The sequence below is a fragment of the Ixodes scapularis genome, unplaced genomic scaffold (assembly GCF_016920785.2).
Source record: "Ixodes scapularis isolate PalLabHiFi unplaced genomic scaffold, ASM1692078v2 PGA_scaffold2__306_contigs__length_199485367, whole genome shotgun sequence".
Classification (NCBI taxonomy): Eukaryota; Metazoa; Arthropoda; class Arachnida; order Ixodida; family Ixodidae; genus Ixodes; species Ixodes scapularis.
Window position 1 is genome coordinate 21,876,836 of NW_024609857.1, and position 27,160 is coordinate 21,903,995.

At 49.5% G+C, this 27,160-nt stretch overlaps 3 protein-coding genes across 4 annotated transcripts in view; 2 read left to right on the forward strand and 1 right to left on the reverse strand.

Annotated features, from left to right (window-relative positions):
• The window catches only part of LOC115324246 (SH3 domain-containing kinase-binding protein 1), a 36,842-nt gene extending 33,343 nt beyond the window's left edge, over positions 1–3,499 (reverse strand). For both annotated transcript variants that reach the window (XM_029984760.4, XM_040209324.3), the window contains exon 1: positions 3,388–3,499. In XM_029984760.4, coding sequence (XP_029840620.2) covers positions 3,388–3,391 — 4 coding nt within the window. In that variant the 5' untranslated portion in view covers positions 3,392–3,499. The remainder of the gene's footprint in view (positions 1–3,387) is intronic.
• A 12-nt stretch (positions 3,500–3,511) lies between these two features.
• LOC115324244 (methylmalonyl-CoA mutase, mitochondrial) lies at positions 3,512–6,029 on the forward strand. The gene has a single exon (XM_029984758.4). It carries the CDS (start codon positions 3,687–3,689, stop codon positions 5,925–5,927), a length of 2,241 nt encoding a protein of 746 aa, XP_029840618.2. The 5' UTR covers positions 3,512–3,686; the 3' UTR covers positions 5,928–6,029.
• A 103-nt stretch (positions 6,030–6,132) lies between these two features.
• Positions 6,133–26,837, forward strand: LOC115324245 (cysteine and histidine-rich domain-containing protein 1). Its single transcript, XM_029984759.3, has 10 exons — positions 6,133–6,280; positions 6,955–7,046; positions 10,192–10,298; positions 12,454–12,534; positions 12,937–13,105; positions 14,316–14,368; positions 14,473–14,543; positions 16,903–17,002; positions 17,360–17,554; positions 26,563–26,837. Exons 2-10 carry the CDS (start codon positions 6,974–6,976, stop codon positions 26,716–26,718), a joined length of 1,005 nt encoding a protein of 334 aa, XP_029840619.2. The 5' UTR covers positions 6,133–6,280; positions 6,955–6,973; the 3' UTR covers positions 26,719–26,837.
• Positions 26,838–27,160: the final 323 nt, after the last annotated feature.

Genomic DNA, 27,160 nt, shown 5'->3' on the forward strand with positions numbered 1-27,160 from the left:
CACTGTCCACACCTCCGTCTCATGAAAGGAACACCAACTCTCGACCCCATATTTTTAGGATTTTCAAAATGATCCATCGGCGTGAACTGGGCTTAAAACTCCACTGCTAGATTCTCCTTAATCTGGGCCCACTTTATTTTTTATCAGTTTAAGTGCAAAAAAGGAAGTTTTAAGATGTTTTCTTGTAGAGTACATTCAGTTTCATGATTTAAAAACAAAAGTAAAAATATAGGCAACTGTTTTAGTTCACTCGATTCTCTCAGTAGAGCCAAGAGTCACAATCAGTGTCACAAAAGGATTATACCCACGAACATTAAGCCCCTATTTAATGGTTCATTTCCCTCTGACTGTCAGGACTCCTTGCGTTACACCATGTTGTGTTGCACAGACCTCGACTGTCATGGCAACCATCTCATTGTACGCAGTCATAAGCGGCGGTCGTAACAAAGTCAATCACAATCAAACGCAAATGTTTGAACCAATCTTCAGCCCGTGGAAAGTTAGTTTGAGTGCTTGGAAACTCTTGCCCTCATCTCCATCGGGTGGAGCAGACTTTGTACACCTGTCCGAAAAATACTGTCTTGAGCTCACATTCAACTTCATGTTGTAGTAGTGTTACTCTACCTTACAGGGAAGCAAATGTTGCAAACATATCAGTCATGTTTAAAGTCATCTCATTCCCAGCATACAAACAAGAGAAGCAAGACAAGACTTTTTTTGTTCTTGTTCTCATTATCTTTTTCTCACCCTTTTATTATAAGGAAAGTGATTGTGATGTCCTGTCTTTCTTTCTCTCCCCCCCCCCCCCCCCAATGGTAATAAAATGAAATGAAATAAAATATCATTACAGCAAATAAAAAGGTCAGGTTGACAAACTGGCTTGAACAAAGGAATAATAAATTATGAAGAACTGTTTCTGTTTGTCTGTGGTGACCACTTGCAGGCAATGCAGACCCAACTGTCAAATAAAGAAGGGTGATAATGCCAAGGTAAATTTTTTTATATTACGGCAAAGGGCCCTTAAAGGAAAGCTATGAAGGTTCTTGAAAAAAAATGAGTTAGAAGTGAATTCTAGTGTATTTTTACCCCGTGAACCCAAATACCCAAATCATTTGCTGCGAAAGTATTGTTAAATGCAAGAAAACGCGAAAGACAGTCGCTGTCCGTTACGTCATGGTCGGATCTTTTGGCTGACTAAGGCTAGGGAGGCGGGACTTCAGTGCTATTTTGAAATGGCTCTTATGGCTCTCCAGCGCGTCGCATTGAAATATAATTGTGATATGTGTTATTCTAAAGGCCAAATGAACGCAATCCAAGTGTTTTTTCTCAAATGCAGAAGTGCCCCATCTTCCCTTTAATGTCCTGAACTGCTGTTTGGAGTGTGAAATGAGCCTTCTCTCATAACAGAGAAGCATTTACAAATACTATGTGAGATATATTGCCTGATTCGTCGTGATTAAATAGATTGAAAAATATCCATTATTCTTCCCAACTTTTTACATTACTAAATCATTTCTTGATATTTCCGAAAAATATTTGTATCACCTAGGAGCGCATCACTGAGGTTCCGATCTGATCTCCAACTATCACCTAGCCGATACTGTCCAGTTACTTAGTGAACCACAAAAATAATAAAAATTACTGCCCAAAAATTTTTTTGAGGGTGCACAGCATTCAGTGCTGCATCAAACCATGCAAGAAAAAACACCATGAACATGTTCCAACACAATACAAACGCGAAGGAAAATGGACAAATCAATATCAACTTTGCTTCAGAGTACATGCTTTGAAAGAGGGTTGTGCGCAAGCCTGCTCAAGTAGCAAGAAATAGACCAGGAGTGGAGCATATAGACCATGAGAACTTATACCTATATCAAAGTGAGCATGGGAAGGTTATGCAGGGCCTTGAGCTTTTAGCATAACACAGCGTATGTGTAACCACTGTCGATAAAACAAAGATTCCCACAGACCTCCCCTAATATAGTGGTCCTTTTAACAGAGGTGCTCACTGCGAGCACACCGAATTCTGAAATTAGAAGTGATCGCAGCAAAGATTTGCTGGTTTGGAAAGCAGTAAGCACTTGTCGAAAAGAATCCATAGCACCGTTGTTTTTACGTAAATGTAAAATTGAAAGAATTTTCTTTGTTTTTGTGTTAACATGAACCGAGATGCGAAATTCTAACCGCACAATGACTGAGCATGGTTCCTGGTCATACAGACGCTCAAAGCCGGATACATACGCAAAACGCCGTTACATCCCTACTCCTGAATGTTAACGCCCAGAGGAATATTTTGAGGTAGGCAGTTTACAAACGTTTATTTTACGTGCGACGAAACGAAGAAATAACTCTGGTAGATGTAGTAGTATACTCATGTTTACGCAAAGTATAAAGAAAAAAATAAATAAATAAAAGGTCAAAGTCGAGTATCGAGACGGTTTGAAGTTCTCCCATTCGTCCATATGGGCTCGAAGCGAGTCAGCCGCGTTGACACTATTAAACTCGCTTCGATCACCTCGGAGGGCCAGAGTCTTGGCCGTCACACCCCCAGGGGCTCAGGAAAACACTGACACTGCTCGTGAGCTCAGCGGAGGAACTTCCTGTCGGATACGTCGCTCGACATATTTGTGCGCCCGGACTCGGAACCCAAGTTACATATCCGACACTGATAAGGTCAGAAAGCGGCGCGCTGACGGACATACCCGACGAAATTGTCGACGACTTGCGACGTTCACTACCAGCACGAAATATGTGGCGCGCGGGCGTGCTGGTCGCTGGTGAGAGCGTTGCGAGGAGTCAACACACGCGGTCGCCGTGAAGTCGCGGGACAGGCGGTGGCTCCGTCCCCTAACCTCTATCGATTCAGAGATGGCACAATTTCATGTCGACCCTTCCTCTAGCGTGCCCTGTAGCAGCACCCACGAAAAACTAAAAAAAAAAAATAAGATAAAACACACCAGGAAACAAACAAATCGAATCTGGGACACAAACAAGAAACGAAAGCAAAACAGACACACCACGATCCCGTATGAATTCGAAATCGTAGCAGAACTTGAGGCGCCGCACGCCAACGTCGGTGCGTTCGTTTATTCGGTAGGTAAGCGAGCGTGGTGACCGAGAGCTGTCGAATGTGCTGCCGGCGCGCGATAGCTGTCAAAGTGATTGAAAAACCTGCGATTTCCAGCACCCGAACGGCCGATCGTGCCAAGATCCAGCCGCCGCGGCCGATGCAGCCGATGGGTGGAACGCGCAGTTCGACCGACACCGTTAGGATTTTTGCCAGCTTTCACTGCGTGCAGACGCCCGTTCGTATGCTCGGCTACGTTTCGGGCCAGAAAATATACCATCGCGTTTACGAGCACCGCGGAAGAAATAAAATTAACGAACCCATTCCAGTCGCCTTGTCATCAGCCTTTTCGATTTTGTAGGTGTAGTTCCCCCAGCGGAAGCGCTGCCAGCGCTGCGTGCTTGCCCGATTTCCGGCGAAGCGCAAAACGCCGCCTGCGCCGCCTGGAAGAACATCGAGGCGTAATGGCGTAACAACGTAACAAGTAAACAGAAGTGGCACGGTTGCTGCCCAGGGTCGTGAGCTGACGTTTTTCGTCATTCATCGTTGGCCGCCGGAATTAATTTGCCGCATGACTGTCAATTTGCGTGCCGGCTCGTAGAACGAGGCAGCGCCGATCATGCTGAAGTCATCGAAAGCGTGGCGGGTGCTCCACCGGGGCACCTATCTGCCAGCGCATCAGCTGGCTCGTCAAGAACACACGTCCGACTTGAAGTTTCCGGAGGAATGGACAAAGCATGCCACAAAGCAACTCAAGGGGAAGCCCCCCGCGTCCCTAAAATGGGACACGGCTGAGGGGATCACCATCAAACCGCTGTACACGAGCGAGGACATCAAGGGGCTGCCCGAAGATTTTCCCGGCATGTTCCCGTTCACGAGGGGCCCATACCCGACCATGTACGCTGGACGACCGTGGACCATTCGTCAGTATGCCGGGTTCAGTACGGTAGAAGAGAGCAACAGGTTCTACAAAGACAACATCAAGGCCGGCGTGCAAGGACTCTCGGTGGCGTTCGACCTGGCGACCCACTGCGGCTACGACTCGGACAACCCGAGGGTCAAGGGAGACGTCGGCATGGCGGGCGTGGCCGTCGACTCTGTCGAAGACATGAAGGCGCTCTTCGATGGCATACCATTGGATAAGATCTCCGTCTCTATGACGATGAACGGAGCTGTCATTCCTGTTCTGGCTATGTTCATCGTCGCCGGTGAGGAGCAGGGAGTCAAGGTGGAACAGCTTTCCGGAACAATCCAGAATGACATTCTCAAGGAGTTCATGGTCAGAAACACGTACATCTACCCACCAGAACCCTCGATGAGGATCATCGGCGACATATTTTCGTTTGTCTCGAAAAACATGCCCAAGTACAACTCAATCTCCATTTCGGGATACCACTTGCAGGAGGCGGGAGCCAACAACGTCCTCGAACTAGCTTTTACAATTGCAGATGGACTCGAGTACTGCCGAACGGGACTGAGATCTGGCATGACAATAGACGACTTTGCGCCCCGCCTGTCTTTCTTTTGGGGTATCGGCATGAACTTCTACATGGAGATTGCGAAGATGCGGGCCGCCCGACGACTCTGGGCCCGCTTGATCAAAGAAAACTTCAATCCCAAAAATGAGAACTCGCTCAAGCTTCGCACACATTCCCAGACGTCCGGATGGTCCCTCACCGAGCAAGACCCTTACAACAACATCGTACGGACAACCGTGGAAGCCATGGCGTCTGTCTTCGGCGGCACTCAGTCGCTCCACACCAACGCATTTGATGAGGCTCTCGCACTGCCCTCCAAGTTCAGTGCCAGGATTGCAAGAAATACTCAGATCATCCTTCAGGAGGAGAGTGGCATCACCCATGTCATTGACCCCTGGGGTGGTTCCTACCTGATGGAGGCCTTGACAGAGCAGGTCTATAATGAAGCTCTTAAGATTATCAAGGAGGTGGAAGAGCTGGGCGGCATGGCAAAGGCAGTCTCGACGGGCATGCCTAAATTGCGGATCGAGGAGTGTGCAGCGAAAAAGCAGGCCCTGATTGACAATGGCAAGGAGGTCATTGTCGGCGTCAATAAGTATCGCCTGGAGAAAGAGGACCCTATTGAAGTCTTGACAGTGGACAACACCATGGTTAGGGATTCTCAGATAGCAAAGATTAAAGCTATTCGTGAGTCGCGAGACAACGCAAAAGCAGAGGCTGCCCTGAATGCCATCACACAAGCGGCCAGCTCTGGAACTGGTAACCTTCTGGGTTTGGCTGTTGAAGCAGCAAGAGTGAGAGCCACAGTTGGCGAGATCTCCATGGCCATGGAGAAGGTGTTTGGTCGCCATGTCGCCTCTGACAGGATGGTGTCTGGTGCATACAAGTCCACATTTGGAGAAGAGGACGCCGAGATCACTGCAGTTATTGCTAGAGTAAACGCATTCCAGGAGCAGGAGGGACGAAGGCCACGTATCCTTGTCGCCAAGATGGGACAGGACGGTCACGACAGGGGGGCCAAGATTATTGCGACTGGATTTGCTGATATGGGCTTTGATGTGGACATTGGACCCCTGTTCCAGACTCCCGAAGAAGTTGCCCAACAGGCCATCGATGCTGACGTCCACGTTGTGGGGGTGAGCAGCTTGGCAGCTGGCCACAAGACTCTCGTGCCAGAGCTGTCGAGGGTCCTGAAGTCGCTGAATCGTCCTGATATTCACATTGTAGTCGGGGGAGTCATCCCGCCACAGGATTACGACTTCCTTTACAAGGCAGGGGCTGCTGCCATTTTTGGCCCTGGTACAAGAATTCCAACCTGTGCTGATCAAGTGCTGGACTTGATTTCTGGGAAGTCTACAAAGGAAGAGAAACAACGGGGCTGATGGAGATATCTTTGCAATGTAATTGCAGAAATGTCTGTAAAGGACACCTGGAAATATTTGTTCTTGTTTTCCTAAAAGTAATAAAAAAAATGTTTTGTGAAAGTAGGCTTTTTTCCTTTTTCTTCTGTTTGTTTGTTGGAAAACGTTGGCAAGTATTTAAAGATATTAATGTGAATTTGTCCGCAGACTCCGAGGCACCCCTTACAACTTGAAAAGCCAAATGCGTCATCATCATCATCATCATATATCTCGTAATCGCGTAATCGACTTGCCAGGGGGAGCAGCGAGCGCGAGCATTTTTGCCATTTTATTTTCGGACTGTGAAAGCGTGGATCGACGGTTCTCCTAAACCGGTGAGTTCCCTTGTCGTTCTGCTTGCCTTAACGCTATTAGTTTTAACGACGCTCTTTTATTCTGTGTACAGACAATTTAAGAACAGCGACGGCCACTGACACATAAATTCCAACTCTCATCGGGAACGAAAACGATCGGGTTTGCTTATGCCGGTGCCTGGAGTTTCTAGAAAGTTCTCACCGGGCGTTAAAACCGGCCTCAAAAATGTACGCTCGTAGTACTCTGAGCGAGTAGTAGGCCAGTTCGGACACGTATTTGTGCAGCGTCTTTACTTTTGGGGGCTATTGGTTCAAGTCGAGGCTCTGAAACGTCATGAACGTTGTATGGTTTCACCCAGTGATTAAGGCGGATGCTCTTGAATGAGTAATTTTAATAACGAAATTTTCAGGCGCGCAAGTCACCACTTCGTTTCCTAATTAACTCCAGCAGTTGCTCAACTCACCCTGTATAGGATTCGGAAGTCGTGATCTTCAACTGAACATTTCGCAGCAAACTTTGAACATTTACACGCCTGCAATGATGTGGCTAGGTGGTTAGCCGATCAGAGCTGTTTGACATATCCGATACCTCAGCGCGGTTAATCGTAGGAATCGTTAAAGGGGAATCGGTATCAGTAAATGACATGACTCAAAATTAGCAAGTGCGTGTCCCAATGCGATCGCGACTTTTCCAGGTATTGCAAAACAGCTGACATGGCGCAGAATCTTGTTCAGTGCTACAACACGGGTTGCCTGGAGAAATTCGACCCTAACAAGAACACGGCAGGTAAGATTAGGCAACGGCAGAAGGCCTTTTATTCATACTTCTCTGGGTCACTTGTCTCTGCGTAGCACTGTCATCACCAGTGTGATTCCGGAAGAGGCTGTGTAATTGGCACATCCATGATATGCATATCTCTGCAGCATTTTGCTAAAGCCTTTTGAATCTTTTATAAGCTGTTGACACTTTTTTGGGCCTGTGGGTCGGTGTATATACGCTTTCCCTTCATTTCTTCTCTGCGGGCATTCTAGATCTAACTTTTTAAATGATTTATTTACAGTTTAAATGTACACTGACAGACTATTTGTGCTCGCCGAGGTTTTTATTTAAACATGAGCAAGGGCTTACCTACCGAGAAAACAATTTGCGGCTCAAAATTTTTCTTTCCACCTGAAAACGGCCAGTCGAGGATTGGCTAATTTTAGTCATGCTCACTCTCCCTTCCATGTTCACGTGGTGTTCAAACTATGTGTGTTGAATATATTCAAATTCGTGGGTCATCTAAGGCACACATTCAATATTGAACATAAAAAGGAGGACAAACCCCATATTTGGTGGCCTCCAAATAACTAACTGCACATACGTTGATAAAAAAGTTGCACAGATCACAGGAAGTACATGTCCACTTCATTCTCAATATGATGACGCGATGGCGGCGCACGGTGGACCTACATTGGGACGGATGTGGGGACCGTTACTTTGGAACTGTCGTTCGTGGTGCTGGCCAATCAATGTTCCAGCGCACATCGAACAGAAGGGTTATAAGTGCAAAACAATTGCACAACAAACTGTGTTTCAAATTCGTCATCATCATCGTCTGCTTTACTCGTTGGAGAAGCGGAGAAGAAAAGAAACACAGTCAGGTCTAGCCAACATTACTGGATCGGCTAAGTAGACAAGCTCTGAGGCAGCGGAGCTCATGTCGCAGCCCGCCCGACCCGCTCAGTCTGAGTGGCCTCGTTACCTTGTATACGCCATAAAACACATTGTTTCTGTGTGGATTACGAAATGTATTACCAACGACTGTTGCCAGTAGGATAACGTCCGGATTAAGACAACATTTCCTGGAACGTTTGGGGTAAATTCACGCCCGCCGGGCCTTCATAGTTTTGGCAGTTTTCGACATTCGGCACCAGGGCAAGCAACTCTCAGAAATGGCTGTGTCTATCGTGGTTTCCGGCACATAGACCGTTGTGTTTTTGGTCATTTGCAGACTGAAATACGGAAGTTCAAGCATAAGCTGCTGCATACATTCAAAGCTTCTTTAGGAAAGAATGTCAATTTGAAGACGTCTTCGTCATTTGAAAGAAGCGGGCTGTTGGTATTTGTATTCGGCTACATCAAGGCCTACTACAAGAACGTCTTAAGGTGGTGAAAACGGCTGATTTTACCCTCTTGTTTTGTTTTTTTTTGTGTGTAGACATCACTTCCGATCAGCTGAACAGGGGAGCGTGCGGTAGATATTAGAGCAGTTCTTTTTACAGTACCTACTACAGCTTCGCGGCAACAATGTATGAATTGTGAGACTCTCTCGTTGTCTCTGTAAAACGAGTTCATTTGTGTAAGCATATAAGCATGCTCCAGCGCCTGATACAGCAACATGCTTCTTGACGTGTTTAAATGAGCACATTAATTTAAATTCGCTTTATGTTACCTATACTCTTAACGTTACAGTTGTGCTTAAAGGGAAGCTGAAGGTGTTTTGTATTTCAGGAAACCCACTTAAATAATTTTCATTTGACCTCCAAGATTTCGAATATTGAAATTATTTGTAATTTGGTTTAAAGATGCTGCAGAAAACCATTTTCAAAAGTACCACTGAAGGCCCTCCTGCATGACGTCACAGAAGGAGCTTTCGGAATCTCCACCCTTGCGCATCTTCAGCACCTATCAAAGCTATGCCCGCACACTCTTGCTATATTTAGAAAGGGCAGAAAAAGATGTCATGACTGGTGCCAGTGCGAGGGAATACACCTGGCAAGCTTGAAAGTGCAATCCTTTGCTGTAATATAAATGCACTTCTATGTGAGAGACACCAATCGAAAGTTAGAGGTTGGCTGTAGCAAACAAGAAAGCCCGGCTCCTGTGATCGCCAACTACATGTATTTTCATCCCTGGTAGTTTGCATTTAAGTGACAATTTTTTCATGGACGAAGAAATAAACGTTGCACAGTATTCATCTAAAATTTTAGACTTGCCAAAGATTTGTTGTGGAAACAAATTTATTTATTTATTTATTTTGAATACCCTCAGGGCCCATGCTTAAATAAATAAAGGGTAGAAAACATATTTTATTAGTTTTCCCGTGACAAATATGTGGGAGGGTTTATCGAGAACTGGATACGGTGCTGACAGCGCATGCGAGCTCCCGACTGTGCGTGCTGGTCATAAACGAATATAAGTGACATCATCTATGCCATAAATCCCGTTTTACTTCAATATTACACGAGCAGAAAATAACACTCGGAAACTCGAACCAAAGCTAGGCACGTACGCTCCTATCCGTTAAATTACACCATATAAAAATCAAAGAAATTGCAAGCGTGCATATTTACAATCATGTGGCTGCAGCAGAATTTACTTGCAGAGTGCATTTCTTAAAAGAAGTGCCGCTGACGTGCAGCTGACCGGGGTCCTGAGCTTGCCCAGAGCTTGGCCGGCTTTGCGTACCGGGCGGGCTGCAAAGGCAGTGTCAGCACGCTCCCACGAACGGAGGGGGCTGGCTTTTCTAAGCGCGGCTAATACAGAGCTTGTCAACCGAGCCGATTTAGTAATGTTGGGTGTAGCCACGTGACTTCTGGCCTTGAGCTTCCGTGCTTGTGTTTCGGTTTCGAGCAGTTGAATCTTTTGGCAATATTAAAAATATATGTGACTCTGCTGTAAAATATTTATTGGGTAGTCTTCTGACAATCGCCTGGCACAAAATTAAAAGTTACGAGGCGCGAGCTTTCTAACTTCGACAACGCTTCAGTGTCTTGTGCATCTCAAGCACATGCATGCAGCCAAAGAACAGTGCGAGACATTATGAGCGTGCTGGTGGCTGTACGTTTAAAAGACTACCGGTCTGTTTCGGTCAGTGACTATAGTGGCTTTTGCTTGACCAGTAATGTGACACCAGTTATATATTCTTGCCCTGTTGTTCCTCCTAAAGACGCCTGCACGCATCATCCGGGTAAACCGGTCTTCCACGATGCCTACAAGAGCTGGTCCTGTTGCAAGAAGAAAACCACAGATTTCACCGAGTTCCTGAACATCAAGGTCAGTGTGGCACGCTTGTTGATAGGGTTGGTTTATGGACTGATAGCATGCTTTTGCTAACTATGTGGCAAGTGTCAGCCTGAAATCAGTGAAGAGAGGTGCGAGAGCAGTACTGTACCATGTTGACCTCTAAGCTGACAGCAGAGTGAAAGCCACAGGTTGGTTCGACCGCTCAGTGGTGAGCCTTCAGAGACTTGAATTGCTCTCTGTGTATCTGAAGGGTGTAGCAATGTGGTTCCAAGCTGACGGTCAACTTGTCGAGCCTCAGCGTAGTTTAAAAAAAATAATTATCTGCTTAGAGGTGAACAGAGTAGTGCAATAACTAGGCATGTGCAAATAGTGGATTTTAAGTTTGAAATGAAGTCAAAGCGATTAGTGGTTTTGGCCAAATATTTTCGAATTGAATATTGGATGGTTTCTATATTCACTACCATGTACCATGCTTAAACGAAAATTTAGCTGAACTTGTGAAGGTCGTTTCTAAGTTCTAACCTTCAACTTGTGCACTTCTAAGTCCAGTTAATTTTAATATAACTATATTTATTAACTGTGGCATGTAAACGATAGATTTGTCACAGCTATCCTAATCGAGGGGGTTTAAATCTGCCTGCTATACGGCAGATTTGTCACAGCTGTCCTAATTGATGAGATTCATAAATCTGCCTGCTATATGTAAATATTCTTACTTAAAAAAAAAAAAGTAAAAACAAGAGACCTATTTAAAAACGGGTATCTGGCTTGTACCATTTTCAGTGTTCGTGCGTATGGCGCATGATTTGCTCGCATCGCGACGCGACAAACATGTGCGTGCTGGGCTGAGGAGATTGCACACTGTGCTGAAGACTTGTAAATATTGGTACTGGGGAGGAGATCGAGCAGTCACGCCTCTAGCGGAACGCTCCAAATTTTCTTGTTTGTTTTTGATTGGAGAAATGGATGGTGACGATTTGAAGGCCGCTCCTCGTGCGACCAAACCACTGGTCAAAGCGAAGCGCTGGTGCCCAAACTGCGCTAGGTGAGGTTCAATTGCTTTGTTATGCTGTGTTAGTAAACACCGAACTGTGTGGACATCAAGCTCGATAAAGTGCCCCCTATAGTTCGATCTCTTGCCCAATACCTGGGGACAACTTTTCTTGGCAATGAAGCCAAAGCTATGGGCGCCCGTGCACTCATGCACATTGAGCGCTGATCGCAGCAGTGTTCGCGCGGTCTTCACTTCATCGGAAATGTGAGAAAAAGTTGTCCCCTTGTATAACATATTTGCATAATCGGCGCGTTAACCCCGTTGAGTGCGCTTCTCACCGAGCTCAACGGGGCTAACCCGCAGCAATCAACTCTTCGAAAAGTTTAAATATCGCAGTTCACTTTGAAGCAAATATTGAAAAGTGTAATATTTGAAACTACTATTCGAAAAGTCGAATATTCGCACAATGCTAGCCACAACCATAACCACGTGCTTACATGACTCCTTGAACAGTGACAAACAGGCAGGAACTTGTTGATCGAGATAAAAAATGGGAGGGTCTCAGCGGATGCAATTATCGTGTAAAATATAAATATTTTTTTTTTTCTTCACGATTCAGATGCAGAGCACAACGCAGCTTAAGCACATGGTCACTGTTCTCCTATTTTCATTGTATAGACAAAAGACTGCATCAAGGCTTTCATTTTGTTGGAATGTGTTAGTGTGTGGCAAAAATTTGAGTAGTAAAATTTGGTGTTTGATGTTGCATTTATTTTTGTGTAGTTGGGTTGTTTGATGTCTGTCATGAACTCGTCAAGCCAACATTGGTTGGCTTTTAGTTTGTGTCCCCGGTGCCTACAGTCTAAGGTTGTTATAACAGACCTTGATTTTGACCAAGATTTTGGTCTGTTGTAAAAGGAGTATGTTGTGTGCAGATATGAAGTTTAGTCAATGGTATGTAAAGGAAAACCAACCGAACTTCACAAATCGGTATGTTATATCTAAATGTCTGTTGTAACCAGGTCTGTTGTAATGAGCTTAGACTGTATTAGGATGTGTGGTTGCAAGTAAATTGTAATGTTTAAGCAACCTGTTTCACGCAGTTACAGCAAGGTAACAATAACTATTTTTGGGTGAATCCGCAGAATTTTTTCAGCGTATTTGATCTGATAACATCTGTGTGAATTGCAGGGGTGCACAAAGTCCTACCATCGGGACCAGAAACCGGTGGAGTCTCCTAAACCCGAGCGGAAAACAGACGCAGAGAACCAAGTATGGCTACTTGAACCCTCTCGTTTTGCAAGTTCTTTCTTTGTGTTTCTTTAGCGCCTTGTTGATATGTCCCCAACGCATCTCAACATGTCAAAAGCAACGTTTAGGCCAGGACTTCGATTCCCGTTTTGTTAGCCTCGTAGAGAATGTGTGCTGTGCTTTGGCACTCAGTCTAGACTTCTCTCGTTTATTTAGTCCCACAATTCCTGATGATGATAAAAATCATCCCGCGAGTCGAACTTCTGCAACGTAGCTTGCATACGGGAGCCTAGAAGTGGCAGCAAGTGTGAAAAAAAGGCTGGCACAAGATACAGATTAGCTTACCAATCCTCAATTTAAAGTCATCGATATGGTGTTGGGTTTGCAGCTAATGTGGCAGGCCTCCTTTTCTTACCTCGACAGAATGTGAACCCAGACAGGCCCCCCGAGGCCCCCCGCCCCACTGTCCCTCTGGTCAGGCCTGACGAAAATCAGCCCCTAGTCTTGCTGCAGAGCTCCGTAGGGTCGTCGCTGGTGCCGTTGCTGAGCAAGCTGTCCCTCGCCAAGAAGGGAGAGGCCTCAGAGTCTGAAGGTTGGTCTCCGCTTCACTTCCCTCTCCTGCAAGAACGCCATTCAGCTATCCCGTAACCCATGTTTAGATGACAGCGAGCTTATTTCCCTTTTCTTTGCTGGAGGGGGAAGTCTGTCCAGTGAAGTACGACTGCTCATTTCTGGTGTGTCCAGTGTGCACTACGGTGTTTAGCGAAATGCCCTTCCACGTTCAAGCGGTCAGGAATGGCAACTGGTCTTGTAATTTTCCAGTTCGCAGAATGTCCTTTCATTCCACGATCTGCTGGGCATGTGGAGGCCAGGTTATTGCACTCGGCCACCAGTGGCCCAGATTTCTGTCTCTGGGTGTTAAAAATAAGTGTCATTATCGAGCGTACGTCGGAAGTTATCTGCCTGTGGTATGGCACGCTCGACACATGGTGCAGAATGTGGATGGTTGAAGTGATTTCGTGTAGCCATCTTGTCGGGTTTTGGATCTCGACAATGTGCGCTCAACACTCGCTTTGACTTTTAGGAGACTTCTTTTTGTGTTTACCTCACTGTGCCATTATTTGCCGACCACTATTATTAGTAAGATCGAGCAAGTAGAAATATGTTTTGTTTTGTTTGAAAAACTGAGATTGGAGACAGACAGACATAGGCTTAAGATTTTCCAGACGAGTCATTACCAAACCAGCTTGCCTGTACAGTCATTAAGGCGCATTCACACCGGCGATGTAAGCAGCTGCGCGATGCAACTAGATCGCATCGCAAAAAAATTAGACGGTCACACCCGCGTGCACGATGTGCAAGTCCATTGCCTTCTTTGGCGAGTCGTTGTCGAAAACTCTCGCTCCAAATGCCGTTGATTGGCTCAGCCGCTCCGCGACTAGATCGCACCGCAAAAAAGTTGGGTCGAGTAGCGACTGCTCAAATCGCGTCGCTTTTTGCCCCCGATGGTCGCTTTTGCAATGAAAGTTATCGCGTGACTAGATCGCATCGCCAGCGGGAACGCGTCTTTACTGCTACAGCAACGGTATTAATGTGTGTATATTGTGCTGTTTTCTGGATCAGTGGCACAGACTGTTTCAAAGTTACAATAGTGTTGAGATATTGGAGATTTTAAAAGCTACCCAGAATGCTTTTTCTCCATTCTAGCAAAAAAATTGTGGCCAAAGTTAGGTACATCGTCCTCCTACCCCGTCTTCCTAAATGTTATCTTTATGGTATTCAGTGTGCATTTTGTCTTGCAGCTGACACCACTGTTTCCCTGGGCACATCCTGCAAGAATGCTGGTTGCCAACAGGTACGGTGGCGATTGGATGAGAGTTGGTGCTTTGGGCCGAAAGCTACCAGCCCTTACTTCCATGGCACTAACATGAATGTCCTTCCATTTTGCACATTTTACAGTCATACCAAGGGGAGCAGAGCAACCTCGAAATTTGCCTCTACCACTCGGGATTTCCAATTTTCCACGAAGGGTATGTTCAATGTAGACGACTTTGGCAAAGTGCTCTTACCCTTTAAAGGGGTACTCCGGCAATTTCTTCATGGTCCTTGATTTGACTCAAAATTTCGTAAAGACACCAACGAACAGCGCTGAAATAGTATCCCAAATAGTATACTAGGCCAACATGTGTTTTTTTGCGAAGTTATTGAATATACAATTTGGTCCTCACAGTGTTTTTCAAACTGAAAGTCTTTACTGGCAACAACGAAAAAGTGACGCCAGTGGGAGGCATGGGTTCACCCTTTGAACTGTGGATTTTGTTCCCAACTGATTACAAGCAGTTTTGCGGTATTGAATAAATGCTTTGAAGGCTCGCTCCAGTACCCACACACCAGCACGGAACAAATGCTTGGCATAGTCTATTTTCTGGGCTGCTCGCTCAACTGGCAAGCCTGCCTTCCACTGACGTCGCGGCACTGAAAAGTGTGGTGTACCGGTAAGGGGTATATTTGAAAATCGGGTTTTTGCAACATTTTTGTTTTGTAATTTCACAATAACTATTGTGAATTTCACGATACTAAATAGCCTACCTGAAAGGGTAAACGCCGGGAATTCAGAAAGCATAGTTAATTGGGGTAGCTCAAAAAATGACCACAGACAGCCTAGTTTGCCCGCATTCCATTTAACATGTTTGCAAAGCTTTTATGTGCAGATTGGTAACTAAAAAGTTCTTCTAGAACTTTTTCTAAGAACTAAAACGTCCTAGCAGTAGGTTGACCTTGTTTCTTTACCACTGCTAGGCAAAAAAATTTTAGGAAGCTATTCATGTAGAGTTAGTGAATGTTACCAGAGTATCAAATTCCATTCGTTCCGCTTACCGGAAGTCAGTTCCGCAGAATCCAGTCCCCATTGGCTGACTTAGCCCGTGGCGGAAGTTACTGATTGGCCATTTTGTAGATCGGCCCGGAACAACAAAAAATATGCATAAAACATTTCGGCGTTACCACGGCTATGGTGGGTACGCACGACTGGGAGCTCTGGGCATTGATGAGTTAGGGCCGAACGGCAGGTTTTCTAAAACAAATTTGTAAAGTCTAGAAAAAAACACTCCATGTACTCTAATATGCAGTCTCAAAAGGTGCATTGATTTTTAGTGTTTTTTTTTTTTTTTATACGAAGTAGCCGCTAATCTAGTTTGCCAACGAAGACTGCTGGCTCGTTTACTCGCACCGGTTGTGCTGGTGCTGCGTTTCAAACGCTACGCCTCGGACGCTAAGCCTAACGCTCGACTTCGGGGCGAGAGAAAGAGACGAGACGGCGAGGAGCAAGTCACGCACTGCTCGGAACGGGGGAAGGAACTTGAATAATAACAAACCAGTGTTGCCACAGGCCGGGAACGTGGATTGAAAAGCTCACACACAAAAGAACGCTACGCTGTACATGCTGCACAGGGCAGTGCCACAATGGGGATCGTGGCTGCTGCGCCGTGACTCGGTTCTGTGTGACACGCAACCGTTTTTTCACAATGTTTTTCTTAACTACACGGGTTTTATGTGAATTCCAGAAATTTAGAACATAACAGCAAAAATAAAATTTATTAAAAAAAAAATACTTGGAGTTTAGAGGCATTTTTATCCAAATTAATTTTTTCCTACATATCCCCTACATGAAAAAATTCCTGCGTCTCCTTTGGCATGAAATGACCCTAAATTAAAACTGCAGAAAACGTTGCCTCGAATTTGTGCAGTTATAGCCAAGAATTACACCAATCACATATTATGGATGGATGAATGCTATCGGCTGTACCCTTTATAACGGGCGGTAGCTTGTGCCACCTAGCCTAAAAACCGAAAAGAACCAAAAGTGTGATTCCTTCCCTCGCCCTTCTAAACGAATACCTCTTTCGTCCTTAACTAGTTGCCGTGATACCAGCAGTTGTCAGTGTCATGCATGACTTGCGGGGATGTTTGTGACAGTAGCCACAGTCATCCTTCTGGATTACTACGATATGGAACTTTAGAAGTATCATTAGAGTCTGTGGGCACCGACCCTCTTTCGTCTGCTTGCACGCCAGGATATTTGTGAGCAAGAAACTACTGCCTGGGTTGGTGCACAGGACTAGCACACTCAGCCATACTGCCAGTTTTTCTTACAGGCTTTCAGTTCCGAAAGTAAAGCGGGAAGAACCGACAATCGCTTGTTTGTGCTAACTGTGTCATACTCTGCACATGTATTGTCTAAGTAACTGTATTGTTGCACTGGCTGCGTTGAATGCATTGTTTGTCTTCCCTGTCGTGGCATCCTCGTCACATTAAATTGCAAGTGCAATGCTTGTTTTGATGGCATTTGTCCTTCTCACACGTTTCCACTCCTGCGTTTTCTTCACTCAGGATGAAATACTGGACCTGTTGCCAGCGGAAAACGTCAGACTTCGCAAACTTTCTGGAGCAGCGGGGATGTACTTCAGGCAGTCATCTCTGGATTAAAAAGGTAGCGAGACCTGCGCAGGCTTTATATCTGTTTCATTGGCATCCCGCAAAAGAGTGTCCAAACCTTCCGCGTTGCCTTCTGTTCGTCGTAACGGCAAGCTCTTGTGTGCTGGCAAAGGTATGGACATGCAAAAGCAATGGAGGGTGCTTAGTGTCTCCGCTGGAGATGAGAAATTTAGCCAGTACAGCAGCGCCGCTAACCCGGAGACTTTAAAATGCATTGCACAGTATGGCAAGTTTTGACATGGTCTAACTTAAAAAAGCGAAACACCGATTAAGCGAGAGCACTGTGTAACAAAGCCGATGTCACTATAGAAGAACCCACTAGAATGCGTTGTGTTTTACGCGAACTGTGCAGAAGAATGCGGAGGGTGATCAAGCGACATGTCGCTACGACTGGCACCAGACTGCCTCCCATGTGGTGGTGAGCATCTTTTCCAAGGTGCCGATCCCAGAGCTCTCCCGCGTCGAGGCCAACCCGGTCAAGCTGCACCTGCACATCACCTTCGGCGAGGACCGCTGTCTCTTCAGCCAGACGTTCCTGCTCTCCGGGGTATGTTACTCCCTGATTTCTGAGCCTATGCTGTGTTTCAGCGCAAGTGCGAGCGCAGCTGTTGCTACAGTCACAAGCTTATGGTCTCATATGATGCTTTCACTTAACAAGCTCTCGTGCATACTAACCCGCGCATTTGCTCAGCACCTCCCAGATAAAGGCCCATTCACGCAGTACCGTTCACTACTCCCGACTACGTTGCCAGCACTTGCGTCGAGTAACCGCCGCGGGTCACCGGGACAACTGTTTTTCATATGGAGTTCGCCAACCAATAGTCCTCTTGCAAAATCGAAGAGATTATAGTGGTGCAATGCTGTGCAAAGCATTTCGGGAACCGTTTGTACTAAATTTCGGTTTTGATTTGCCAACCTCACTTCACGACATCCTGTTGTGACCGAATACAGCGCTTGAATTTGTGAATATTGGACTTTTCTTACATTTCTAATACTGTAGGTGTTGCCTACCAATATGGATAATATGCTGGGGTGCACTTCTTGGGCTCCAGACGTGCCAGAGTTTGTGCATAGGTAAATTCAGAATTATGATAGTGAATACCGTAAAGTTCCAAGAGAACACCCACCCCGGAGAGTTTACCAATCTTGTTTTTCTGGGTAAATATCGGTAACATAAAAATTCTGAAACATCGCCCACCCCCCAACTCTCGTCAGACGTTACGCGATGTCCAGTAGGTATCGCATCAACCGTGCGATTTGCTGTACTGACACGTGTTACAAATGAGTTCATAGCAGGTTCCCGCGCTTTTTTTCTGCGATATTGGCTCCCGTAACATGCGAGTTCTTCCCGCATGTATGTTTCACCGTGAAATGCAAATCTGCTGCGTCCGTAACCTGCGGTATCCATTCCCACGACATAATTTATAGCGGATTCCCGCGTTTTTCTCCGCAATCTGCGCGCACAATCTCGATTCCATGCGAGTTCGTCTCGCATGTATAATGCATCGTAAAATATGATTCTGCTGCGTTCGCGATCTGCGGTATTTCCTGTAACATACGAGTTTGTTGCGGATTACCTGATTTTTGTCCACGATCTGCACGCGCGATATCGGTTCTCGTGACAGACGAGTTTGTAGCGGGTTCCCGCATGTTTATTGCACCATGAAACTTAAATCTGCTGCGTCCGCGATCTGCAGTATTAGTTCCTGTGAGATTCGAGTTCTCGGTGGGTTTCGGCGGGTCCTTCGCACCATGAAAGGCAAGTCTGCTGCGTCCGGCAACGTGTGGTATCCTTTCCCGCGTGTTTATCGCATCGTAAAACACGAATTTGCAGTCCGCAATTTGCGGTATCAGTTCCCGCGTAGCGTGGTTTGTAGCCGTTGCCACGGAGTTTATCATTAATTTTTGATAGAGTTTTGCTCTGGCATCTTCAAGGATAGCCCACCCCATGTTTTTTCACCATTTCTCTTCATTTTGGGTGCGTGTTCTTTCGGAACTTTACGGTAGAAAATGAAAAAGTATATTGGGGCTGATCATCCTGTTCCATCGTCTCCTGAACGTCCTTAATAAGACGTTAGCACCGGAGTTTCTTAATGTTGCGTACCGGAGGCCAGTGTAGGGTACACACTCTGCGGAGTGTTCGGCTGGGATTCGTGTTCAGCCGGTGAGGAAGCGAGCTCCAGCCGAGTGATGATGCAGCGCTTGTGCGACCCTCTTCAATAACAGGAATCGAAAAGCAGAAACTTGTAGAAGTCAGCCATATGACACATTCTGTGTTAAAAAGTGGAAGGGTTTAAGCATTTGACTCCACAGCATGTTCTTGAGACAAGGATACCACACAATCTTGTTTGCTTCTCAGTGTAGGAAATCGCGTACCGCCGCCGATTCGCCATTTCCCACGTGGTCCGTCAACAAACCGAGTCCAGCCTGGTTCTTTCACGGGAGCGGGATTCCGCTCCCCGTTTATTCGTACAATAAAACACAACACTACAAAACACTCAATCTAAACTACAAATACAAGCTACATTACACAATTATTTACAAATGCATGTTCAGGCTAAAGCTAAACACAAAGAAGGCCTTAGGCCTCGCGTCCCGCGATATCCTAGATCCGGTCGTTACCCACTTGCCTGCCTGCGTCTCGGTCTCGTCCGGAGTTCTTCGAGGCCTCTCGCCCCCTGCCCCACCGAGTATCTCTATCGATGGGCGAGGAGGTTTCTCCTCGCCTGCCACGGGGGCGCCTGCAGCGCCCTCCAGTGGCTAGGAGAGAAAGCGGCGCGTCGGGAGCCGAATTCGAGATCCCGATCGACCCCGCGGCAACACGACCATGTGATCGTGTCGCGGCCAAGATTGGCCGAATGGTTTGATGGGCGCCCTCGTGAATTCACGGTGCGCCATACTCCCCTCTCCTAAAAATCGAAGTACGCCGGAATTCAGACGTACGGCTAGGCTGCTGGGAACACCGTCGCTTGGTTTGGCCTGGAGACCCCCTACACGCACACACACACCGCTGGTCCCATAGGTCGTCCTCACTGAGGTCCATCAGTTCGCCCGAGACCTGGGGTGCGCGGCCACCACACACCTCGCAGTAGACTGTGTCGACTTCGGCTTGGCGGCGGCCTCCGGGGCAACGGGGTCCTTGAGCAGTGTGCCTGGCCACCATGAGACTGGCCCCTCCAGAGTGGTGCACCGGAGAGGGACTGTGGTTGCGACCCAGCTGCGACCGCCCTCCCGGAACGATGCGAGGCTGGAAGTCCAGTGTCACTGAGAACTGCACCCCGGCGTCCTGCGTGGCGTCGCGGACGTCCCACAAGGCTCCCCGAGCTGTGGTTCCTGCCGGGGAATACGCTGCCAGAAGACGAGGAGCTCAGCCCAAGCTGGTGTTTGTCCAAACGGCGACTCCTCCTTTCATCCCTCCCAGAGAGGACCATTCGGTGCACACCAAGTTGCGTCTCGAAGCAGCAGCCGCAGGGGCGATGACGCACAAGATGGGAAAAGTCCAAGGCGTGCGCCCAGCGAGGGAGCAGTACCCCAACACCAACAGCGACGCCGCACACAAAAAACAACAAAAAAAAAAAAAAACATTCAAAGCAAAAACAAGAAAAACAAACACTGAGGGTTCCGAGGCACCCTCCCCCCACCCACAAAGAAAAAACAATAAAAAAATGCCGGGAACGCCAATTTCGGATCGCTCCCCCTCTTCTTCCCTTTCCCGGGTTACGGAACGCCGATTTCGGATCGTCCCCCCTCTTCTTCCCTTTCCCGGGCCACGCACTCTACGAGGTTCCGATCCCATCGGGTTGCCTCCGGCTATGCGTGTTGTAGCTGTGCCGCGGTGGTCCCAGGAACTCCTGAGATCGTTGGCGCCCGCGAATGCCCCTTTGCGGCCGCTTGACCGGCTCATCCCCTTCCCTGGGGAAAAAGGGTTTCAGTTCGCCGATGTGAACTGTCCCGCGGACGAGATCAGAATTCTGGTCCCTCAGCGTGTATGTCAGTCGAGACTTCTTGGAATCGATGACAAAGGGGCCAACCCACTTGGGGGCCAACGCCGCCGAGAAGAACTTACTCGCATCGCTCTGCACGTGACTTCGCCGCAGAACGGTGTCGCCCACCTCGAACTGCGCATCGCGGTGCGCTTTGTCATAGGTGTTCTTCTGCTCCGCCCGCGCGCGAGCCCTGTTTCCGCGGGCGGCGTCCAGCGCCCGCGACAGTCGCTCTCTTGTGCGCGTCGCGAAATCCTCGTACGAGGGCACCGCTCTGGCCGCGCTCTGTCGCGGGCGAAGAACCGCATCGGTCGGCGTAGAGAGTTCTCTGCCGAAGTTCAAAAGCGCGGGCGTGAACCCAGTGCTGCGGTTGAGGTTGGACCGCAATGCAAACGAAATCGAATCCAAATGCAGATCCCAGTCCCGCTGCTTTCGAGCATACGCCCCGAGCAGCGGCTTGATGTCGCGGTTCCGCCGCTCGGTCACATTTGCTTGGGGATGGTAACACGAAGTCTTACAATGCTTAATCCCGAGGGCCTGGCAGGTTGCCGCGAAGACTTTCGAGCAAAATATCGAGGCGTTGTCACTCACCAGTCTCTCGGGGAACCCGTAGCGACACCAGACCTCGGACAGCCTGCTCAGGACTCCCTTGGCTGTCACCTTCCGCATTGGAAACATCTCGACGAACCCGGTGAAGTGGCAAGTTACTACCAACACATGTTGATAGCCTCCGCTTGACCGCGGCAGGGGTCCCATTAAGTCGCAGGCCGCGATCTCCCATGGCCGCGTACTCACGATGGGCTCGAGCAGGCCGGGTGGTCTGCCGCCCCTGGGCTTGCGCTCTTGGCACACTGCGCAGCTACGGACATAACGGCACAGCTGCCCCTTCATGCCCGGCCAGGTAGCGAAACGGCGCAGCTTATGCCACGACTTCGGTGCACTGCCATGACCGTCCGCATCGTGGTAGTGACGCAGCGCTGCCACTCTGAGATCGCGGGGAATCACGGTCTTGAACGACTCACTTGAATCGCTCTCTTCCGGGAAGTAGCGCAGCAGGACGCCGTCCCCATCGATCAGGTAAGACTCCAGCTCACCTGCTTCAATGTCTGACCCCTGGGCGGTGGCACTTGGCCCTCTCGGTGTTCCGGAGTGCCGGAGCGTCTTTTCGCCCGTCTGGTCAGGATCCATCTCTTGCCTGAGCCGGTCGAAGATAGCGCGACAAAACGAATCGCTCTGCTGTGCTTCGTACAGTTCCGTTCGGTTGAACGCCGGTCCCAGTGAGGTAATCGCCTCAGCCAGCTGCGCGACGCCGCCACAGTGGGGAGCGGAGCGCGAGGCGGGATTTCCCGTCTCCCGGGGGATGGCCCCGCCTCCGTAGTCTGCTGCCTCGCGCGGTGGGGGATCCACGGGTGCGCGGGAGAGCGCGTCGGCCACCACATTTGTGGTGCCCTTCCGGTACCGAATTCGGTACTCGTACTTCTGCAGTGTCAAGGCCCAGCGCGCCAGTCTTCCGGCGGGTTCCTTGATTCGGGAGAGCCACGCGAGGGCCATATGGTCCGTCTCGATCGTGAATTCCGTCCCCTCGACATAATGATCGAACTTCTTAAGAGCAAAAATGATGGCGAGGCATTCGCGCTCACTCACCGTGTAGTTCTTCTCCGCCGGGTTCAGCGCCCGGCTGGCAAATGCCACCGGGCGGATCTCTCCCTCTGTCTCCTGCAGGAGCACCGCGCCGAGTCCCTGGTCGCTGGCGTCCGTCTGGATCGTGAAGGGCCTATTCAGGTCTGGCAGTTTGAGGGATGCTGTACGCGCCAAGGCCTCGGTCAGCTGGAGGAACGCCTCCTCCTGCGGCGCCTCCCAGCTCCAGGGAGCAGCTTTCCTCAGCAACTGCGTGAGGGGTGCCTGCATGGCGGCGCAGTTCGGGATGTAGGCTCGGTAGTATCCTATCATGCCGAGAAAACGGCGCACTCCCCCGACATCGGTAGGGACTGGGAACTCCAAGATCGCCCGCAACTTGTCCGCGTCGGGGGAAACTTTTCCTCTCTCGATCCGGAATCCCAACAAGCTGATTTCAGAAGCTCCAATTTGGGCTTTAGTCGGGTTTAGTGTGAGGCCGGCGATTCGTAGTTTGCGCAACACGTCCTCGAGGTGACGAAGGTGGTCCTCGAAAGTTTCCGAGTACACAATGATGTCGTCCAGGTACGCGAGCGCGTGCTGCCACTTGGCATCTCCGAGCACCCCGTCGATCAACCGCTGAAATGTCATCGGTGCACCTGTTAATCCGAACGGCATCCGAGTGAACTCGAACAAGCCTCGGTGACACACGAATGCAGTTTTGCTTTCGTCGCCCGGGCTCATCTCCACTTGGAGGTAGCCTTTGCTTGCGTCGAGGGTAGTGAAATACTTCGCCTTCCCCAGATTCGAGATGATTTCTTCGATGCTCGAAAATGGATACGCATCTTTTACGGTCACCGCGTTCAAGCGCCGATAATCAACGCAGAGTCTCGATGTTCCGTTCTTCTTGGGCACCAAAACCACCGGGAATCCCCACGGTCCTGATGACCGGCGAATGATTCCCGACTTCAGGAGCTCATCGACTGCGGTATCTATCGCTTTTCGCTTCGCCAGGCTCACAGGACGCGGATTGGACTTCCAAGGGCGTGCGTCCCCAGTTTCAATGCGATGTTGCACCTGCTTAGTGCAGCCCGGCTGTTCGGTGAACATTTCGTCAAAGTTTTGCAGCAAAGCCGCCAACCTCTCTCGCTCTGGTCCGGACAGTCCATCGGCATTGGCCAACGGGTGGCCCATTTCGTCGCAGTGCTCGGCGGAGCTCGGAGTTGGGTGACTCATGGGCATGGCGTCGTCGCGGTCGGTTCTTTCCTGTTCTGTCGCTTTTCCCAGCGCTGCCGCCATGGCCCCCATGGAGCGCTCTCGGAAACTTGAAAGGAGTGCATATGCCCCCTCTCGGTACCCGCCACTTGCCACGTCAATGATGATGCCAGTGTGGGCCAGGAAATCCCGTCCCAGAATGATGGGCACTGTCAGCCCGGCCAAATGGACGAACCGCTGTCTCTGCGCGCGTTGATTCCAACGTACCACGAGACGCACTGCTCCCCTCGAAGTCGTCGACCCACAAGCCAACTGGAAAGTGGTCTCCCCATGCCTCACCCGAACGGACTTCTGTTGGAGATGCCTGAGGACCTCGTCCCCAATTAGCGACGCACTAGCCCCGCTATCCAGAAGAGCTGCGAACTCCTTTCCCGCCACCGTCAGGGAAATAAATGGGGCCGCGGTGCTTGTCGCTGCTCCGACTCGATACGCCGTCGGCACGCACACGGTCGAAGGGGTGTCGGGGACCCGCTCGTTGGTCTGTTTCGCCGCCGATAACTTTATCGGCGGCCTCCTCCGTTTCCCGGAATCTCCCTTGTGCAGTCGCGCCTATAGTGCCCGATTTCGTGGCACCGAAAGCAGCGGCCTCGCCAACCTGGGATAGGATTCTCCCCAGTGGGACGTCCGATGCGCTCACCCCTTTGTGGCAGCGGGTCGGCGGCAGCCTGCTCCTGGGCTGCGGCGATCCGTGGTGCGCCGGTCGGACGGAATTCCGTCGCGTGGACGGCCGCGCTCCCTCCTCGGCGCGATCCTGGCTCCAAGGCGTCATCCGTGAGCTCCCAGGGATTCCCGCTCGGCTCCCCGCTGGCCTCCGCCATTGCGGCCTCCCCCCGTCGATACCCACGTGGCACCGGACCCTGCCACGCGCATCGGGGTTCGAGCGTGTCGATTGGTGCTGGGGGAAGGTGGTACCTGCGCTCCGCCAGTATGTCGGCCTGAACCCTGCGCGCCTCCTGTGCTAGCTCACTCAGACTTCCGAATGGGCGCCCACGCAGATACCGCGAGAAGGTGGGATGCGCCTGCCTCACCACCCGCTCGACCTGCTCCTGGTTCGTAGCATTCGGATCGGCGATCTGCAGGAGTTCCTGCATTGCCCGCAAGTACTCTCCGAAGGGCTCAGCGGGAGCCTGCGTTCTTTCCTCCAGTTCCCTGCGCATTCTTGGCAGGTAGTCTGCCGGCAAGAATTCTTGTCGGAAGAGGGCCGTGAACTCGTCGAGTGTTCCGGCTGACTCGCCCACAAGGCGATGCCACCTGGCTGCTGGGCCTACAAGAGCCACCGGCAGAACTCTGCCTAGCGTCTCCTTCTCTGTCAGGCCGGTAGCCTTCCGATATCGCTGGATTTCCAGCAAGAAGTCGGTCGCGCTCAGAGCTCGATCGCTGTGTCCGCTGTACTCCGGCACCGGAATGCGGATGAGGGTTCTTGGCGGTGGCGTTTGCCTCTGCATGCTCTGTAAGGCCTGAGCGAACGCCGCAACCAACGCCGTGGATTCACGGGACATCTCCGTGCTTTGAGGCATAGACACGACCGGCGCTACCGTCGGCGTGTCCGGACTCGGCGCTGCGGTCATCGCCGCGCCGTTCCGTTCCGCCAGCCCCGTCGATGTAGCGACGTCGGCCAAAAACATTAAATCCGTGAGGGCGAAATTACCCGTGGCCATCTCGAACAGTTGTTTGGACGTACCCTTCACACTTTCGCAGTGCCGCGGTATAAACTCGCCAACCAGGGGGACCGCCCCGCGTGAACTTCCACGCAGTGTCGTCGACGGACGTTGCGACCGTAATTACGGCTCGCCTGCCCCACGTTGGGCGCCATTTGTAGGAAATCGCGTACCGCCGCCGATTCGCCATTTCCCACGTGGTCCGTCAACAAACCGAGTCCAGCCTGGTTCTTTCACGGGAGCGGGATTCCGCTCCCCGTTTATTCGTACAATAAAACACAACACTACAAAACACTCAATCTAAACTACAAATACAAGCTACATTACACAATTATTTACAAATGCACGTTCAGGCTAAAGCTAAACACAAAGAAGGCCTTAGGCCTCGCGTCCCGCGATATCCTAGATCCGGTCGTTACCCACTTGCCTGCCTGCGTCTCGGTCTCGTCCGGAGTTCTTCGAGGCCTCTCGCCCCCTGCCCCACCGAGTATCTCTATCGATGGGCGAGAAGGTTTCTCCTCGCCTGCCACGGGGGCGCCTGCAGCGCCCTCCAGTGGCTAGGAGAGAAAGCGGCGCGTCGGGAGCCGAATTCGAGATCCCGATCGACCCCGCGGCAACACGACCATGTGATCGTGTCGCGGCCAAGATTGGCCGAATGGTTTGATGGGCGCCCTCGTGAATTCACGGTGCGCCATATCAGACAGAAGAAAAATAGGTAATATACGAGTAAATCCCTATGAAAGAAGCGGTGAACAGCAGATCACTGTTTGGGCTAGTGCACAGATCGTGAACATTATCCAGTTCATCTTCTAATCTGAGAATTTGCTAGTTTTATCTGACAGCTGCTTAACAACAAATAGTATTTCTGAACTGCTCTTTGCTAGATTCTTACTTAATTCTGTTTAATTATGTCCTTGCTGCAAGTTCAGGAGCCCTGCAGTTTATGGCGCTCACGATTGTTGCGGCGAAACACCCATTTTTTGTCTACACGGGGTGAATATGTGAGCACATGCTTTCTGTTGCAGGTCATAGACGTTGAAAAGAGCTGCGTGCAGTACCTGGGAACCAAAGTAGAGGTGAAGCTCAAGAAAGCTGAACCCATGAGCTGGAGACATCTTGCGGTGCCCCAGGCCAAACAGACTTCCGCGCAAGACGGTGAAGGGGATAACGACAGCGCGTGACAGCGCACGCTTCGTGCCGACATCCGACCAAGTTGAAAATGTTCAGAAGCGGTGTTCCAGTTACACCCCTCCCCTCCGGATACCAGACTGGGTGCTATTAAATAATTGTTGAGAAAATACTCAAGCTTGGTTTGTTCTGGCCCGTGTCACAATGCTGTGCAAATAAGGTGCTCCTGACGAGGGTGGAGAGTTGGGCGAGTTAGTGATTCATAATGGTTTAAAAGCACAACAGTACAACGGATAGAAAGGAAGACACAGACACAGCGCTACTTACAACTGAAGATTATTTTCGTTGTCACTTAATGTATGTACCAGCACCAACAAAAGTATGAGGACACCTAAGCACTATTATGAATTGGGAATGCAAAAGCATGAATGTCATTCTTCCGTTCCCTTAGTTCGTCTGTGGCGTAGTGGGGTGGATGGCCACGTTTCGCCGGCC